A 20,370-nucleotide genomic window follows, 5' to 3' on the forward strand; every position below is an offset into this window, starting at 1 on the left:
CGGGAAAGTGCGTTTTAAGGCGAAGTCATGATGTATTCTCCCATCTGTCTCACTCAGGTACATGTCTCAGTCGCTCTCTCGAGCTTTCTCTCTAGCCCGAAATGCCTTTGTTTTGTTGCTCTCGTCCGCGGACAACTATTGGTTTCAGTTAACCTCCGCACACCCCGGTAACCCAGCAGAAGAAGTGGTCCGGAGTTGCGGCGGGGTTTGCAGGGCGGCACCAGAGCCGGCGAGCGGCCCCTTGCTCACAATCACCATGCGCGCCCAGCCCGGCACCCTGGGCACGGAAAGCGGATGCCCGCGTGCTGCCAGGGCAGCTGGGCCGGGCGAGGCCGCCAGGGATGGGCAGGGCCCGGGCCCGCGAGAGCTAGCCCGCGTGCGGCCCCTGGAGTGCTTGCTGCGCCCCTGCCCAGGGTGCCTGCTGCCTCTTTTGGTTGCTTGCGCGCTGAGGTGGACTCCGGCTTTAGAGAAGCTTTGGGGGGCGGAGGAGGGGGGGACTGAGCCTTAATAAACAAGCAGTGAACTTGGGCGAAGGGACTCCAGTAGGAGTCCTTGTGGGCGCCTCTGGACTCCGCTGCAGGCAGTGGGCGGGAGACGAAGCGAGTCGAAGGTTGTGGTCCGGGGACCATTCCTTTGCTTAATTTGGGGATCTGAAACTCTAGTCCATCGCGATCCGCACTTTGAGGTTTCCAGTGACCATGCCACAAAGGCGATCTAGACGTGGACCCGAGTTAGTTGGCTGGGATGAAAGTTAAAGGACTTTTAAAACATGTTCATTTTGTGGAGACCTGTTCATTTGACGATATTGGGGCGTAGGTTAGAAAGTAATGCTGGAAAAGTAAGGTCATTTTCAAAAATTCACTTTGAAAATTGTCCTAAGATTTCAGGTACAGTGTTATGAAATAAAATACTGGCTTTATACTTTTACAAGAACACAGTTTATATAATTTTAAACCGGTTGGTCAAATGGAAAAGTGGAGAGACCGAACAGACTTACCTGGGGGCGGCTTTCATCGCTGCCCGGCTAACTAAGCAACTGACGAACTAACTAAATATCTTAGCCTAGAGTTGTTATTTGAAGCAGTGTTTTTAAACCTCTAAAGGTGTGGGAGAGTTGACTGCAGCTTTTAGGAGGCTATGTCACGATTAGTAATTGATAACCATTTTCTTTGACATTGGCTTAAAAACTATAAACAGTTTAAGAAGTGTCCCCTAGTCTTAGGTGTGTTACAAGTTTTAAAAAATCCAGTATCATGATGATGCATTTTTGTAATGGACAAATGATTAAGATTTCAATTGTATGACAATTAGAAGCCATTGTGATTCAAAAGGACTGAGGCATTCATAAATTGTGAATGAAGATGAAAACAATGATAAGGCTTATTCAGTGATTGGATACAGTCCTGTAGCTTTTTGGCTGACACATTTTTTATTGTTTATATTTTGTTTGGCATCTGAGTGTGATTAACTTAGATATGGCTATTTTCAGCAAGTAAACGTGCACTTTAATTTAACAAAACTGGAAAAAATGAGTTCCTGACCTATTTGTATTTTTAAGGCTGTGAATAATGGCCAATAAATATGGTGATGAAACTGTTTCAGGTATAACGAATTGACTTCAGTTGCAAAAGTTACCTTTCATATTACCGGTACATCAGCAGGATTTTTTCCTTTTTCTGGTAAACCACATCCATTTGATATTATTTTTACATTATTGAAGCATAGTTCAAATAAAACAAATTGAGGTAAGCTTTTCACGTGCAAAGTGCTGCACTACTTGCTCTCACCTGTAAATGATTGTTTTTCTATATTGGTTCATATTTCCAGCATCGACTTTTCAGAAACATTGCTAGCGATTACATTGCATTTTTGGTTTCCTCTAGATATGAATTGAAAAGTCACTAGCTTTATCTAAATTTGTGTAAGTTAAAAATAATATTGTAGCATCGTGACATATGGAATATTAGGAACATGTACAGTATAGTCATTCAACTGTCCCATTAGTATTCAAGGATACATACTTACCAACACTAATTCATGTTGACTGATATTCTCTACTGTTTTAATAATGTAAATCTAGGTTGACATATTGAAACTGTTTTGGGGATTTAAGGCCTAGACTAGAAGAAAAAATTTTAGCTTTAGAATTCTCCCTTTAATATCTATGTGACTTTATAGTGTAAGGTGTTGCAGAAGTAATATTAACAATGCTACTTTGATATCAGACCAATAGTTTAGTTTTGTATTACAGGAAGTTAATAGCTGTAGCAAAACATTTTTTAGGATTATATAAATACAAAATAGAGAAACATTCTTAATTGAAAACTTTGCAAAGTGCTTTCGTTGTTGCAATAAGATATCTAGGCTTTAGAAAGAAGTTTCAAAAGAGGCCATAGTTGATATTTATCAAAGTGTTATTCAAAATTATCAGTACATGGATATAAATCTGTATTTTTACATCAGTATAAATCAGATGTAAAAAGAAAATTAAGCATCAATAGGATTTTGTATTTGCTTTTGCTAAAAATAATGTAAACCCTTAATAATGTAACTTTCACTTGGAATGATTGTATTGAATTTTTTTTCTTTCACTATTTTTCAGGTTCTGAAGGTACATTTATAAAAATGGTTTATTGCTAAATAGCAGTGCTCCAAGAACATTTAGTATTTACTCTTCTACCTCTATATTGGTCTAATTTTCCATCCCTTTCATGGAGACCACTGTTCTGTGAAGAAAAATAAATATTTCCAGTGGAATTAGGACTATTTACTTTTATATTTGAAATTTGTAACTAGGTTGTTTATCAATTTAGTTTAATAAAGGAAGTTTGAAAAGAGAAAGAATTACTGAATGCCAATATGTTTTAATAAAAATTCTGTTAAGAGCAAGGTGGCCTATTCCTTAGCATAGACATTAGATATTAGCTTACTTAAATGCTTTGCTTTCTTAAAAAAATAATTTTCATAGTTGTTTATAGTGTTATTGTGATAACCTATTAATTAGGACATTTGAATACCTTAATCATTTTTTTGATGAAGACAAGTTATTATGCTTCATATAGATGCCATTCAAAATCACTACAGATGTATTACAACTCAGCATTAGAAAACAGTCATACTTGGGAGATGGTACTTTAGTCATGTTAATAAAAAAATACATGTGACTTATTGAAAAACTCTACTTACCATTTTTTGAGGATATCTTCATGTCAGAAGTAAGTGTTTTACTTGAAAGGAATTCGCATAATAGTAAAGCCCTGAAAGATATTTGTAAGGCGAATGTGGACTCAGAAAGTTTGCTGCTTCTATTTATCAAAAGAAAAAAACTATGTTTTAAAACATTACTTGGCAGCATTGGCAACAAGCTAAAGGCAACCTTAAAAAAAGTAGTGTTTTGTTTTGTGTGCATTTGCTAAGAAATTCCAAATTTAAGCCCTCGGTGTTGCATTTTGATTGTTTAAAATAAGTTGTTAAAATTTTGAAATCTATTACATGATAGATGATTAGAAACTCAAACAAATGTAATCAAAGTTATATATGAAGTCTTTATAAGAGAATGAAATGTTACTGAACATAGTACTTAAGGATAAAAGTACTTGAGAGTTACCACATTGCTTAATATTTGTTAAAATAATACTGCATTTTTAAATAAAATAATACTGCAAGGGTAAAGTGAGTGAGACAAAGCTCTTCCCACCAGCATGTACTCTTTACCATTTCAAGGTTTAGTTTGTGAGTATATATATGTAGGTTTTTAAGTCATATCAATAAATCATAGGAGAAGTTAGATTATAGGAAGTGAGTTCCCAAAGCATGAGTCCACATTTCCTCGAGCAGGGTTTCCTCTTGCATATATTTCTAAGGGAGATAAACAAAGTTTTTGTAGTTACAGTGAACGCTGAAAGCATGGCATCAGAAAGTGTATGGAGATAGGGAGGTCTTATCATGGGCTGTGGTTGCTGTGAGCAGGGCTGCCTTCCCACACAAAGAACAGATTGTGGTTTAACTCTTTCCATGGCCTAGTTTAATGTGCTCGCATAGTAACTGAATTGTTCAAGTCTCTGCTGGAAACTACTGATCGGTTTAATGATTTCCTCTATGGCATTTGGTTATGCCTCATGCTGTGATGTAATCATCCACATTCTGTATTGTTATAAAATTTTGATTTAGGCTGATCCTGCTCTCAGAACATTTCACGGCAATACGTTAAAACACTTGAAAATTGCATTATCGATCGGATGGGATGTATAACTCTTCCGGATCCGAACGACAGACTGTGGACATGCCGCAATCTTTAACACTGAAACTGAATATGATCTTGAAAATGAATTCGTAACTCTATGGGAGTTTGGGGGCATCTTCTTTGTTAGAGAGTCATTCATGATACTTTCATCATTTTTACCTGATGGAATTCATCAGACTGCTGATTAGATAGAATTTATTCCATATAGTTCAAGGTGACCAGTACTACGCTGTCAATTCTAACTTGGGATATAAGTAGTTAGAGAAAGTTATTTTGCGGTTGAGGTGACGATACAGTGACCAGAAAAGTGGCCGTAGTGGAAGTTCTCATTTGTTTCAGATCTGGCCTCACTGCCCACTTACAGTGTGCATGCCCTGGATGTTAAGCTCTTTCTCAGAACAGTAATAGGCCTGAGTTTAGGAGACAGGTTTTACCTATGGCAGGAAGTAATGAAACACTGACTGCTTTGGGAAGTAGCTTGAAATAACTGTAGGTGCAGATTATCTGCCACTCCTAAATGCCTCTCTGCCTTACAAAAGGCTTAGATGAAACAGGCAGGAAAGACGCAGGAGCCTAAGGTAAACCACTTTATTCACTAGAAGGGATCTCTCCACGTGCAGATTCACAAGCCCATGCAAATGTGCACCCACAGCCCTGTCCGAGAATTCAGATGTGTAGCAAATGAATTGTATTGATTCCACAAAGGCAGGGAGTGACCAGCGGTGCACTCCTGGTGTCACCCTGCCACCGCATGCAGAGACACAAAGAATGTAAAGTTGGTGCCAAGTTGCCATTTTTCATTGTTCACCTCAGATTGATTTTTAAGGGTTTTAGAATAATTGCCATACTCATGTGATCGGTTAACAAATTAACTGACTCAGTGGGGCTTCAGATTCTATAGGAAGAGCTGCTGGAAGAACATCCGAGTCAATTCTGTTTTCAACTTTAGAAACTTTTATTTAAAAATGCAAGAGTGTGTCTGTGGATCTGTGAGAGAGTAAGAGTGTGCATGCGTGTATTTTTGTGTGTGTGTGTGTGTGTGTGTTGGGGGCTAGTGTTGCTGGTGGAGGGAGGGAAGGTTTCCAAGTATGGAAACCTTCTGTTCAGGACACCGATACGACAAGCTGTGTCCTTTGCCCACTTTCCCTCACCGTATACCAGTTTCTCTAGTTACCACTCCTGGAATGGTGCTGTTTTCAGTGTTGGAATGTTGGACGTTTGATAAGAAAATGGATCAAGTTTAATGGCGCATGCTCTTTGTGCCACCAGCAGCCTCTTGCTGAGAGCATGCTCCAAAAGCGGGAACTGTGTGGCATTACACTGAGCATCTATATGCTTTGTGTTTCTGTGCCACAGAGAAGAGAAATGAACTGTGCCATCGCTCCTGCCTTCTGAACAGCTCTGCTCCGATTAAAAAAAAAAAAAAACTCACTGTGTTCTTTGTAAAATGGTACTGCTTAGTGTTAGTTGGTCAAGTGAATATTTAAATATTGAATTAGGTGCCAAGCACCTTGGTTGCTTACATTTTAAAGAATATAGGATGCATGGTGGGAATGAGGGGGATGGGGCCAGAGTGGAAATACAAACATGAATCTTTATTCTTTTTTTTTTTTTTTTTAGGAGGGAGAATCAACCTGTGAGTCTTGGTGGAAAAGGGGCAGCTTGGCATACTTTATTTTCTTCTGGTCCTGCTATTTTGATAATTTTAAATAAGAAAAGAATGTTATTTTTATATGTAATTTTTGGTACTGAATTGGGAATGGGTAGTGGTCTGATGGTTTGGAGCCTTTAACAAACTAAACTGACCATGTATGTCTTGTTTTTCCCCCTCATCTTCCACAGGATGAATTTCACCCATTCATCGAGGCACTACTTCCACATGTCCGTGCAATCGCCTATACTTGGTTCAACCTGCAGGCTCGGAAACGCAAGTACTTTAAAAAGCACGAGAAGCGAATGTCAAAGGATGAAGAAAGAGCAGTCAAAGATGAGCTTCTCAGCGAAAAGCCTGAAATCAAACAGAAGTGGGCATCCAGGCTCCTGGCCAAACTGCGCAAAGATATCCGCCAGGAGTACCGAGAGGACTTTGTGCTCACCGTGACTGGCAAGAAGCACCCGTGCTGTGTCTTATCCAATCCTGACCAGAAGGGTAAGATTAGGAGAATCGACTGCCTGCGACAGGCAGACAAAGTCTGGCGTCTGGATCTAGTCATGGTGATCCTGTTCAAAGGCATCCCCTTGGAAAGTACCGATGGAGAGCGGCTCATGAAATCCCCACATTGCACAAACCCAGCACTTTGTGTCCAGCCACATCATATCACAGTATCAGTTAAGGAGCTTGATTTGTTTTTGGCATACTACGTGCAGGAGCAAGGTAGGAGCAGATTGTTCTTTCTTCTAGCCCGACACACATTGCCCGCAGACCCCACGCACAGAGCACCTGGCTTGGGTTAGATGGTCCTGGAGGCCCCTAGGTCTCTTGTTCACCTGATCTGGGGAGAGTGGCATGCCCCTATTCCTCCACTCGCTTGTCCTCTGCCATGTGTAAGCCACGGAAATACACATGGAGCTTTCCTACCTGGATAGGCGTGGATATTTAAAGACCACAAAGAGATGCGTTTTCAAATGTCTTTGAAATAATACACTTTTTCAAAAACACAGACTAATCTGAAAACTATAGTTGATTACACTTCGCTCTTTGTCCTCGGCTACATTCTTTGCATCTAGTCATCTTTTGCCAGTTTGAAAATGTAACTTGATTTATGAATAGTCAAACTGTTCTTTAACAGTCTTTGTATTAACTTCCTAACTAACGAGGTAGATGAACTTTGTTCACGAATCCAGTGCTACGGCACTGAAAAGTAGAATGAACATTTCCTATTACAGAATGCTTAAGATAGCCAGTATCAGAAAGTATATCTTATGTAGACTTAGATTTATTTAATTTAAATATTTCTATCAACACCTACTTTTGACTGTGTAATATTCGCTGTAGATTAAACGGATTATAGGTCTTGTTTAAATAATTTATGTTCTCATATTCTCCCAGAGTGATTTGGGAACACTTAATACTGTCCGTTTACTTGAATGTAAATTCATGAAACTTACCAAGGAGAGAAGTCGCAGCTCTCCTTAGAGAACAAAAACAGAAAGTAGACTGGTTATGCTGGTTTAAAATAAATCTCAAAAAGAATGCAGAAACCGCATACCATACCTATTTTAAAAAAATCCTTGATAAAGAGAGTGGGGTGAATGTTGCCTGAATAATTTAAAAATAGGTGATGTTTTTTGCTGAGTGTTTTCTGGATTCATGAAATATGTTTATTATTTTTATTTTTCTTAATATATTTTCTTTAAGGAGGTGAGAATTTCTTTACTTCAAATAAATTTATCGATATATATTGATGTGCTTGTATTAGCAACAGTCCATAGTAAAACATTAAAAAAAAAAACCTGCTGAAAGTGGACTGTAGTTTAATCTACCGTAGTTGGTGGGTCATTTCTTAACTTGGCCAGGTGGTAGGGAAAGTGGCCTGCAGATAGCCAGGTGGCAGATGGTTATCTGATGTTTGTTATATAAGTGTGGGATATAGTCAATGGTATGAACTTCATCATCCCAAAATATAAAATATCAGAATTACTCTTTTGACTCAGAAATCTAGGTATTACTATGTGTTTTTTTTTTTTCTTTACATTTCCTTGGTATAGTTTTAGAGATATGCTTAAAAGTTATCTAAACATTTCTAGTTTGATTTTAAATAATGGTGCTTGAGATCATACATTTGGAAATATTCTTTTTTAAAATAAAAGATTGCATATGCTATTTCTATATGTTTAAAAGTTAAAGTTGAAGTAATGACGGTTTGGGGAAAAATGTATTTTTTCCCTGTGTGTCCTAAAATAAAAACTCATTAGCACATGACACTTAATTTGATTGACAGCTGTCTAGGAGGTGACATTATAAGGTGGGCCGTATATATGTGTTGGATTGACTGTAAATGTGTTGTAACTCTGTCATGAAAGTCAAGACTGGAAGTAAAGTTTTAGAAAGTGGGTTATGTAACTTTTTAGTGCAGGGAGAGAAGATTTGCAAGCACTTCACTGCTGCTTGCATTTTAACTTGCTTGAAGGCTATTCCTTGAGGTGTGCACACATGGACATTCACTCCTGGGGCAGGCAGCCAACTGTCTTAGTTGATGAACTGACAATAAAGAACATATCCTTTGGATTTGGGAAGATAGATTGAATAAAGAAAAATGCATAAATGCCTTCTGCATTGCACCATCGGTCATGATAGTCATAAAGTTTTAAGCAACTCTTGGAGACCACATTTTCAGATAAAAAATTCATTTTGTTGTTGTTTTGAGTCTCGTTTTGAAAAATCTTTCATTATCTTACACTGAGCACCTAATTTATATCTTCTGTTACTTGTGAATGCATCATATCTTTATAATATCTGATGGTGCTTTCTTTGAAAAAGTCACATCAAGATGCTTTTGTGTTTTCCCTTTTTCAAAATTTTTCCTTTGGTCAAATGTAGGTTAACTACGTATTTTTGCAGTGCAGTTGGTTGAAGAGGGCATTTTAAAAGACTAATCTGTAGTCAGTCAGAGAGCTGCATATCTCCCATCGTGACTTTTTACTTCTCCTCTAAGTGCATGAAAACCCACTTAAGTCTATTTTATTAATCAGGTAAAGAAGTATAAAGAAAAGCGCAAGAGCAGATTCAGGAAAGAAAAATGTAATGTTTGCAAAAGAATGAGCAACAGAATTACCTTTCCCCCCTTTTTTCTTTCTTTCCCCACTTCTAAACGACTGGGAGGAAAACATGAGAAAGAACAGAGGGAATGCCAAAGATGGTTGCCACTGGCACCAGGATTGGCATCGGACCCTCTTTGTTTAGCTCAGGATGCCTGTGATTTGTTAGTTGGCATCCGCATTGCAGTGTGGAGTGATGTTACAATATATTGACAATTTCCAGATCTAGAAATGTCAATAGTCCTCTTGGTTATTTATACAAGATCACAAACTGCGTATCTTCTGGAGAATGAAATAAAGACCAGCAAATAATAAAGTTCATTGTTGACCAACTTCCTATGCTTTTTCCCTCTTTCTCTTTTGGTTCAATCCACACTTTTATTTATTTATTTTTTATGCCCAGCAGCTTCAGCCTCATCTTTTTTTTTTGAAATGTGGAAAGAGTTACTAGAGCTTTGACACAAGCTATAGTGCTACATCTGCATCTGATACAGTTTTGGGGAGAATGTATGCATTTTGAAATCATTTCTGATATATAGTTCATTAGACTTTAGCATCCCATGGCCGCAAGGCAGGATTTCCTTTAAAGCGAAATCTCTTTGTTATTCAGCCCCTCCTGTGCCTAGAGTCTGGTTGACCGCAATTTAGTCCATTTTTCTATTGCTCTATGTTTAGGAAAGAGTCATATTCAATATAGTCATTTATTAAATGATGCTACCCCCACTTTACCTAAAATACACACATCATGTGGGAGTCCCTGCGTTTAAATCCATAAAATCATTTGACGGTATTGATTCAGAGGGCTGCGCTTCGGCTGTTTCGTTGCTACAAGAACCGCCATTTTGTTTGTGAAGTGCCAGGCGAGGGGGAAAAAAAAGGCAGACACTGTGCTGGATGCCAATAACGGTTGCCAGTGGCACCGAGGTTGGCATCAGACCCTCTTTGTCTAGTTGCTGAATGCCTTTGATTCGTTGGTTGGCATCCGCATTGCAGTGGGCACACTGGAAAGTTTTTGACAATCCCTGAATGAAAGCTGCTTGCTTGTTTGCTGCAGCAAACCTTAGCTGATAGAAAACCCTTCCTTTTATTTTTATTTTTTTAGGTTTCCTTTTTTTCATTTTAAGATGATGACAGATGAAAGGAAAAAAAAACAGCTCTAAAGTGCCCTCTATTTTTCCCGAGATATTAAAGATGTCCAATGATTCTTGGGCAGGTGGTACCTATTCCCCATATTGTCTTTGTTATTGCCTTCTTGAAAGCAAAGCAAAAAGGAAAAAAGAACCAGGCAGGCCTTGCACAGGACACCTTCTCGGGACAGAAGTGTGCTGTAGGTTGCCTGGTGAGCTCTGGGAAGGGTGTGGAGGGCTAGCTGGCCGCAGTGACATGGAATGCACTTGCCAGGACTGACTGAGGCTTTCAGTCACATCACTGCTTATTTCTTAGGCAATTTCTAGCTCCTTCAGTTTCTACACTTCCAAATTGTATAGTATTGAGAGGACATTTTTTTTTTTTCTAGTTAGTAATGTGTAACAGTGTAAATGCTAAAAAAAAAAAAAAAAAAGAGAGAGAGAGAACCTTCATGAGGAAACATGACACCAGGAAGACCAACAAAAAGGCCGAAATAATTTTGGTTGAAGTTTCCTGGATAGTTTGCATGAACATTGGTTTCCAGTTAACCATTGTTATCTCATTAATTAATAAGAAGGATTAGCAGGCTGCACAGAAGGAAGTCTGGCCTGTGGAAGCCGTGAGTGGCCAGTCTGTGTCCTGTCTGAAGGGGAAAAAGGCAGGGTGGGGTGGGCTAGGTGGGCTGGGCTTTCTCTGAGGGAAGAGCTTTGGAGAAAGAGAGAGGTCATAACACACTAAGAAGTTTCCAGATCTCAAGAGAGAGTAACTGTTGTCATGAATTTACCAGATTCGAGTTTCAACTCAGCCTGACTGATTTTTGAACTGCACTTTGCACTCCTGTTAAACATGTTTTGGAGTGCTAGAGAGAGGCCCAGAACCTTATGGCTCTCATGAGAGAAGAGTTTCCGTTTTAGCCTGGTGGAATCCTTAAAATTGTGGATGGCAACTTCTGTTGTTTTATTGGTAAATGATATGATAATCAACGTACATTTTGAAGTTGTGAAAAAATGTGACTTGTTTACAGGGGGAGTTGTAATCATTATTATTGTTTGAAATAGAATCCTTCCGGGTTGTCACATATTATTAGAGAGGAAGCTAATGCTAACAATTGTCTTCCTCCCTCAGTTACTGACTTTTAGAATTCTTTGGGGTAACAATTATTATTTTTTTAATGAAAAGCTTAAGTAGATAATTGTTTGCAAGTTGACAGCATATTTTACCATTTTAATAAATTTCGCTTCATTTGCAGATATTTCCCATTATAGGGAAAATGAAGCTTTCATAATTTGTTAACATGAGGCTGCTCTCCAGGATGATTTGGTGTGCTTACATTGTGAAATGCTCAGAAAGCATGACATTTGTATGCATGTTTGATTTAGGGGAACCCTGTTAAGTTTTCCCATCTAGCATCCTGTCCTTGACTGAACTCGTGAACTCTATGCACATTTGTTTGCATTCTGGCTCTCGCACAATTTGCCAGATAAAGAAGGGCTCTTACTGGCATGTCTTGCTCCTAGGCTTAATGAGACCTTTGTGGGAACACATATTGTAAGATAAGATACTTAGCAATTTTCTCGCTGATAAGGAGAAAACACAGTCTGAGAGGCCAGAAGTTCGCCCTCTCGGCCATGATAGTTCTCGCCCTAAGATAGTTTTGCTGGACAGTTCAAGAGTTAAACTCTGAGGCCCCAGTCGCCAGCTGGGAAAGACTGGCATCTGTGTTCTGATGTGGCAAACTAAGCTCTTGCATTGCTCTTCATATGATCTCACTTTTCAAAGGGAAAGGGGAGAGAAATAGAGAAAGAAATAGAAGGAGGGAGGGAGAGAGAGGTATGATATTTGTTGTATCAATTATGATTTTCAGGTATTTAAAAAGTACATAACCATCCAGTTTCTGGAGGCAGCAAAGGTCAATAAAATACCCTGCTGACAGCATTAGGTGTCTCTCCCCACCTTATTCCTTCTCACCATATATGCAGCACTGCATATCTTGTAATAAAAAAAAATTCAACTAGATAATGTGTTTAGATTTTTAGATTTAGTGCAGTCTGCTTCTTGGGTGGGAAAAGAACTCCATATGCAAAGGAACCAAAATGATGTTCATTTTTCAGGAATACTGGTTATTTGGGGAAGCAGTGGAATAATAGGGGATGTTGGTTAGGTCTTCCAGAGGGTGCTCCCTAACAGATAAAGAGTGTGTTCCTGTGGGCCCAGCTGGGCGGGAGCCACTGAAGGAAACCTGTCACCATGGCTTCAGGCTTCAATTCTTGAAAGTTTCTGTTTTGTAAGTGGTGCCTGAGCGGTCTGTCTACCCATAGCTGTACTATAGATTTCATAGGATTTTTTATTTACTTTCTCGTTCTTCCCTAAATTTGGAATTTACGAGGAAACTGCCAAGAGGAAATTAAAGTTTTAATCCACCATTAACTTTTTTCTCTTAAGTTTGGCACTATAATTTGGAACAACAATCCAAGATATCTAACTAGTAATGTCTGTCTCCTCATAAACTTTCATTCTGCTCGATTGAACTGAAAAACTAGACCAGTGGGCTTAAGAAACTGTTTTATGACACTCTTACTCTTGCCATCCCTGCCAACCAGTTGGAATTTCAGCCCCTGAAGAGGGAAGGACCCAATGAGAAGCTGAGCCAGAATCATCTGGAGCTGTTAAAAGTTGAAATAAGTTTTCTGTCATCTCAGTGGCTTACATGGTAACTGACTTTATAATCTAAGGGCTCGTTACTGCTTTGTTGGAAGGTTAAGGTTTTTAGAGAGTGGAAATAGCCTATGAGATGCTCCTTAAAATAGGGAATTACTACATACCTGAAAAAGATGGGCAAAGGCAAGGGTGATCCCTGGGTCTGAAACTGACTTTGGGTGAAAGTATCTCTTCAGTTGATGAAAGAGTGGATTTTCTAGTTTGAAGTTGAGGAAAGTTTGACTTGTGACACTTGAGTGTGTTAGTCCGTGTGCTGTGACAGAGAAAATGATCAGTTGATGTTGTGTTCAAAGCAAAATTTTCCAGCCTTTCTTCCTTCCATCGTTGTGTCAGAGGAATAATTTTAGAAATCTTGGAGAACTAGTGGTTATGCGATGGGAAATGGGAAACGGGCATTGTTACGGTAGCACTCCTCTACGCCAAGCAGAGCCAGAGGGGAGCTTCCTCTTCAAGCTCACTTTTCTCTGGCAATGTGGTGTGTCATCTCGTTTTAAAATATATTCTTGGGTCCTTGAACTCTAATGATGTGATGTGGTTAATTTCACTGAATTCTGTTGTTGGGATTTAGCATAGAGAATAAATCACCGCACTGCAGAGAACTTGCAAATGTTAAGTGCGTGTCTTGGAGGAAGGAGTCTGTGGGATTAGTTTGTGTTAGACTGGATGTTACAGGATGTGAGCCTAATGGGACTTGAATGCTTGGGCATTTTGGTTGTTATATTATTTAGAAGATTGGAAAAAATGACCACCAATTAACCAATGAGGTGAAAAGACCTTGAGGCTGAATTGAAGGCCACACAAACAAGAAAAAAAAAAAATCTTCAAAAATTTATATCAAGCAATGTTCTAAGAGTAGAATGCAAATTATTCTTGCACATAAATATATTGTATATAATAAAACAGTTAGATACACATATTCTCACTGTTTATGATGATAGTTTAAACAGGATAGCATTGATGAATCACAGATGAATTAAAGAACTCTGAATAAAGACTATATAATTGAAAATATGGGGTGATGGATGAAGTAATTTTACTAGCTGAGAGTTGCCTGGAGGTTGTTTATTTTCAGAATCCCATTTTAAGGCAGTTCAGAGCATGTAGTAAGTTATGGATGAAGAACAAATCAGTTGAAAATGGGATTTGTTTAAACAAGCACAAAAAAGGAAAATAAGAATTGCCTTTGAGAAAAAATTCCTTAAATATATTGCAATTTTAAAAATTCAGGTTAGCTTCAACTCCATGCCTCAAAGTAAAAAATTCAGTAAATAGTATTGAGTTGAATTATATATTACATGTGTCTCCAACAAAACTGCACTAAAGCATTTAATAAGCATCAGTTCATATTTTGACACTTCTATACTGATGCAGCATGAAGCTGAAGACTTTTTTTTTAAGGCTTCAAGTTTTTCAAAACTCATATTGTAAAAAAGAACATGGAGAAAGTTACTGTTGTTAACAGGGAATGGTAGAGCTTAGGACAAAAATCTGATTATGAGCACAGATGTTAGGATGGTTATTTGAAATAGGGTATATTCTGTAATTCATGTGAGTAGGGGATTACATTTATGTCCATGTTAATAACACGAGTATGTCAATATGAAGTCTATACCCCTCTATTAGTGAATTCTAAAGTGTGAAAAATGTTCCTGCTTAGGACAACTTGTATTTTATTATTCTGACATCTGCAGTTTCTGGATGGATTACCTTAAATTTGCTATGCTATGTTAAAGGCCTTGTTTTATGAGGTCGGTCTCAGCTTCTGGCCTTGGTGTCAGGAACCCTGCTACGTGATGCAACTTGCCTTGTTAGGTTTAATTGACCAAAGCTGATGTGTTAAAACAATTCATTTGTGCTGTAACTTATGCCCTGGCTAAGTTGCTACCTGAATCCTTTGACCTTGACTTGTCTGGGTCATGAAATGGCTGCAAGCTGTTTGACCTTTCTATTGTGTAGTAATGTCACTGTTTCCTCTTATTCTTTTATGGTAATAGCTGACAAAAAGCCCCAGCCCTGACTTTACACCCCAGTGGATTCCAGGCGTCCCTTCGCAGCGGCCACGTCTTCTGTTTGACATGGTCTAGCCGTAGAAGTGACTTTCTTTTGTTTGCTGACAGTGATGGGAACAAATTTGCAGCCCTCATTGCTCCAGGAAGTGGGGGATCTTTGGGCATTTAGAGAAATTTGAATTCCTTCTGCTTAGATGTTCAGTTTTTGTGTTTTATGATTATTCATATCACCATTTCCCTTCCCCCTCTCTTCCGAGGTTGGCTTTTCAGCTTTTTATATTTATGATTTCCTTAATAATTACTTTTCAACATTTTCAGCTGTTGCAATAAAAGTGACAATACTTTATTGTCACTATATAGGGTAAAACTGGTAAACTTAGTCATGCTTTGGGTTAGTGTAGGTCCTAAAATGACTGACTTTGAAACTTCACCTCTTAAACTTGTCTGGCACTGGAAAAAGCTGTATGCTAAACATGTAGGATTAGAACAAATTTTTAAGAACTGAGAGTCATGTAGTAACTTTATATATTCCATCTTATAGTTTTAGGGAAAACCTATTCTTATGATTTAGATGGCTATATTTCAAAACATTAGTGAACCATTAGTAAATTTGAAGTTTTTCTTTCTTTGGAGACATTTGCCAGAATGTGAAATTCAATGTTTATTTTAACGAATATTAAAAAATTTTTTTCCCCTTCTTTATGAAACCCTTCTATGCAACATAGAGAATTTTACCTCTGTTCTCTTCCAAAGCAGTGAAATAATTTTATTTTTAAAATATTGGAAATGCCTTCTAAAATGTTAAAACACAGATATTTTTATCCTACCAAATTTTTCTTTGCCAAATATGACATTGTAGTTCATGATTTTTTTTTCCTATATTTGCCAGATTAAATATTTAAAATCCAAGCTGTTACATTTTATTTTTAAATTATTAGAGGAAAAGAGGAAGTTTAAGTTAGAATGTGCATTTCCTTACTTGTGTGTCCCATACTGTTTATCCGTGTGTGTGGATACACTGACAGATGAGAGGCAATGTGGCCCAGGCACTAGAACCTTGGAAAAAGGCATGGGATTTTTCTACTCCTATTTTTAAAATATCTGAAATGGCAGGTGAGAAGGTTTTTCTTTTTCTTGATTCTTGCTGTTTTAAATGATTTTCCCCCCCCAGGAGTGTTCACAGAATCAAGGAATTTAAATGATTTTCAACGTTGTGTTGCTAATCCAGCATCCTGGGACCCAAGGAAGGAGGGTGAACGAAACAATCTGGTTTTAGTCAATAGCCTCAGTTTCTCTCTCCTGTCCCATAAAATCTAATCTAGACTTGAAAGCACCTCTCAGACCTTTCTGCTCATTCAGTGGTGTTCTCAGCGGTAGAGCCAACATAGAATCGAGTTGGGATGTGGTTAGTGGGCTAATCGGTCACATGCAGTGGGACTGTGGTACAAGAACTGCGGACCAGCCCCCAAGGGTTTAAAAAATGTCTGCGATTTCTTCCAGAAATCTGCCTCAGTTCCTCCACTGAAATGATTTATAACAGATCTCAGCTGCTGAGCTAAAGAGCGGAAGTTCCTGGATCTTGGGTAATTGATGTGTGTGTGTGTTTGTGTCTCGCAGAGTTGAAGTGAATGCAGAGGAAAAAAAAAAAGTACGGCTCAGATCTTGCAGGAATTACTTAAGAAGGATGGTTCATTCATAGGTTGAAGGGTAAATAACATACCATTTAAAATATTCTGTTAGCTTTAGATTTTGGATTCCTTCACAGTTGAGCATATCTCCCTTCTTCCTGGCTTTTAGTTTTCATAGAGCACAGGAAAATAAGTGCATTAATCAGACATTTCATCCTGGTTTTGGTTCTACTCTTCATCAGCTTTTGTGACCTTGGCTAAGTCACTCAAGCTCCATGTGCCTTGGTTTTCTGTTTTGTAAAATGGGATTAGGATGCCTACTTCATAGGACTGTTTTAGAATTACATGAAGTAATTCACATAAGTAAAAGCTACAATGTTAGTAAGAGTGATGATTGCTCTATATAAAGCAACATGGCATAATGTAGACATCTAGAGAAAATACCCAGTAGTGAAGAGAATGGGTAATTAGGTGTTGCTGCAAGGGGTTGTCAGTTAGTTTGGGTGTATCTCAGGTGATAAGACATTCCAAGGAGAAAAATGAAAGTCCTGAGTACAGTGGTGTGTATAGATATTTGTTAGTAGGTGCATGAGGTTAACTAGTTGTGTGTGGTTTTTAGATTAAATTAGAATTAGTGTATAGTTTGAGCAATCTTTTATGTCAGACTTACCAGACAGTTAATTTCTTGATCAATCTAGGAGTCATTGAAAGGAGAGAGTAATTTTATTAGTGGCTCTTTGAGTAAATAACTTTGTGTCAAATGAAGGGTATCCTAGGAAGTTCTTGTATTGATAATTCATTGCACTCGAGTGAAAACATAAGACTTATTTATATATAATGAAATGGGCACCAGCTGGGAGAACTCCACTTATGTTTTACATTTGGTGGGACAGAAGTGGTGATTATATGGACTGGATTGTTCTTGAGGAAGAAGCTGCTGGTTTTTAGACTCTTAGGTCTGAGACTGTCTTATTTAGGAATGATATCTAGTTGGGTCAAAATTCACAATGCTTCATTAGTTACATGAATTGTTTTGACTTTATTGCCACTGAAAATCTTCCTCCTTAAGTCAGTCTTTCTCACTCGTCCTTTTTAGGGTGTTAAGAACATTAATTAGATAATCTTAAGGGGAAAAAAGGTAATATTTCTTACTTAAAATGATGTCGTTTTTTCTAAGAACATCTGAAAGCCACATGGGAAGTGGTTGAAACATTCTCTTCTTCTCAGGTTTGGGATTAGCCTTTGAGTGCTGTGGTTCTGGTTGGTTGGATCTGGGTGGTCCTGAGATCTCTTTGATGGGCCAGATTTTTCTTGGGGAACCAGTCATGGTACTTCTTTTCCATGGAGTGTGGTTTGCTTCCCTCAGTTACTTTGTACAGCAGGTTTGGAAAGTGGACAGTTTGCCCTTACCCATAGTCTCTACCAGGGAAATACTTAAATCACATGTCACACTGACGCAGTGCAAAAACAGATTCATATTCTTCTCTGAAGCATTTTATAATAATACTTAGGAGTTCTGACCAGGAGTTAATAGGAGAACTTCCCTCTCTGTTTGTTTGTCTGTTAAACAGTAACTGGGGTGTGCAGAAAGTAGAATCAGAACATTGATTATCAGCTGGCTTAGATCCTGGCACATCATTTTTAATAATCTGTGTCCTGCCTTTTCTTTTTGAGAACTTAGCTGGTATTCAGTTGCTCTTCTGTTCAAAATCAAGAAGCGTGTATTTTAGTACATGACAAATGTACAACCCCAATTTTTTGACATATGTAAACTGGATTGCTGCTGATGGCCGAGGGATTTGGTATTTTGTCTTTCTACTTTGAAAAGCTTTGTTTGCACTTAGGATTTAAAGTTGATATGGACCTGAAATGGGAATGCATATATGATTCTTAAATATTGGTTGCCTTTTTTTAGCCTCCTGGAGATGCTAACATGTTTCTTTAAATTTCCTGACGGTAAAGCATTAGTATTTTTGGTTAGATGTATAGTTATCATGTAACAGTGTCTGTTCTATTTACAGTGTCCAAGTAAAGGAAAAGCTGCTTATAGTAATATGAGGATCACTGGTCTTACAATAATTAAATAGACTTGTTAGACTACATTAATCCCTTTTAGAACATTTGGAATGACTTCTTAGTACTAACAACACAGTATTAGGGCCTACAATTAATCTGCTTTTTGTATCCAACATTTGTATAATACAAAACATGTGTATAGAGAAATATATTTTGACTTTAAAATGAGTTCATATGAGGGCAAAATGAAATTATATTGAACTGTGAAGGAAGATGAATATGATTCTAAGTACTGATAAAATATGGAATTCATTTCAAGTTAGCATAGATGAATTTTTTTTTTTTTTTTGGTGAAGACCTTTTTTGGGCTCTCAGAATCACTTTCCCTCTGAGTTCCAAGCTTTGTACATGACACACCAGATATGTACAACATGAAATGGAAGCATTTGTTCAACCTAATATCCAGGAGATATGTTAACTCTTTGTGAGTTGGTGTTTCTTGCTTGGTCTCTGCATTGATACAGCTGTTTATTAACTCTGGAGAAAGTGAAGCAGACTCGATTTTAAAGTCTGGTCCAATCTTGTTCTGCGTTTCATAGAAATGGTTTAAGTCAAAGACAGACTGTACTCAGTATTCAAACAGCATTATTACGGATTGGTTAAAGGACTTAGGAATTAGGATTGTGTTTACATCTTCTGTTGTGGAGGTCTCAGAAGGTATAATTTCCTCCTCGATGTGGGTTCTCTTTTTGTTATGGAGTCTTTCACACCCAGGGATGTGAATTCAGCCTTGGGTGTTGCAGTTACTGGGAAAAGATTTCATGAAGGATGCAGTACAGTTCAATTCTGGGGCAGATTGCAGGCGTGTGTGCAGAGTATTATGGAAGTGCTGGAATTATTGAGTGGTTTGTAGCCATTTCAGACCATGTGCCTGGGACCAGCTAACACATTGTCAGGGAAAAACATGATGTAGCAACAATATTAGATCATGCAAATGAGACTACTGAATAGTAATAGTTATGGGCAATATTTTGGAAAACACTGATTAGTGACAGTTTTATTACAGCAAATGTATGTATCAAGTCCCCAGATTTCATTGTAATGCACTGAAAACAGATGTCAAAGTGTCCCAAACAGAATTTCATGGTTAATCTACATATTGCATGGAAAGTACAAACAAACCATTTAGAATTCTGTTATTTAATCCTTTTAGAAGGAATGAAAATATACAATTTAGATTTACTCCATTCTTTCTTTTAATTTCAGATTTCTTTTCCTAGGGGCTGATGATAAATTATTTTTTTATTTGGTATTTTCTTAAGATGCATATGGGAGAAGACATATCTGCATATGTACTTGGTTTTACTTAATGTACTTTGAACTGTAGGTTTCTGAACATACGGTCTTTGCATTAAAAAAAAAAAAATTAGGCTCTAAATTATTTAGTGACCTGGTAATGAAATTACCTTCTTCTGGTCCTTTGTGTACTGATGTAGAGTTTCACTCTGTGCTACTTAGTGATTGAAGCAGACACTGAAGCCAAAGAGAAGAAAATGGGTAGCCCTCCTTCCTGCAAGTACCTGGGGGATCTGGCACCTCACCTTGACTCGGTTTCTCTGTCCATCAAGTGAGAGAGTTGGCTAGAAGGTTTTCACTGTCCCTCTTAGCACCGGCATCTGAGGAATTTGACTTCTGGTTACCCTGGGAGGGGAAGATCCCCTTCACATTAAGCAATATTTAATGAAGTTTAGCACACTCTTGTTAAATCTAGGATTTTAATACACTTTATTTATTAAAGAGAAATAGAAAATGTATAACTTGACTCTTGAGTAACACTTTCATGTTGCTCAATTCAAAGTCCAATAGTCAA

General features: G+C 38.0%; 1 protein-coding gene across 17 annotated transcripts in view; it reads left to right on the plus strand.

Annotated features, from left to right (window-relative positions):
- NFIB (nuclear factor I B) overlaps window positions 1-20,370 on the plus strand; it is a 517,914-nt gene that overhangs the window by 229,156 nt on the left and 268,388 nt on the right. For 15 of the 17 annotated variants that reach the window (XM_055578043.1, XM_055578042.1, XM_055578040.1 and 12 more), the window contains exon 3: window positions 6,086-6,617. In XM_055578043.1, the coding sequence (XP_055434018.1) occupies window positions 6,086-6,617 (532 nt within the window). The remainder of the gene's footprint in view (window positions 1-6,085; window positions 6,618-20,370) is intronic. The other 2 variants (XM_055578048.1, XM_055578057.1) reach the window with 1 other exon arrangement.

The sequence above is a fragment of the Bubalus kerabau genome, chromosome 4, assembly GCF_029407905.1.
Source record: "Bubalus kerabau isolate K-KA32 ecotype Philippines breed swamp buffalo chromosome 4, PCC_UOA_SB_1v2, whole genome shotgun sequence".
NCBI classification, from domain to species: Eukaryota; Metazoa; Chordata; class Mammalia; order Artiodactyla; family Bovidae; genus Bubalus; species Bubalus kerabau.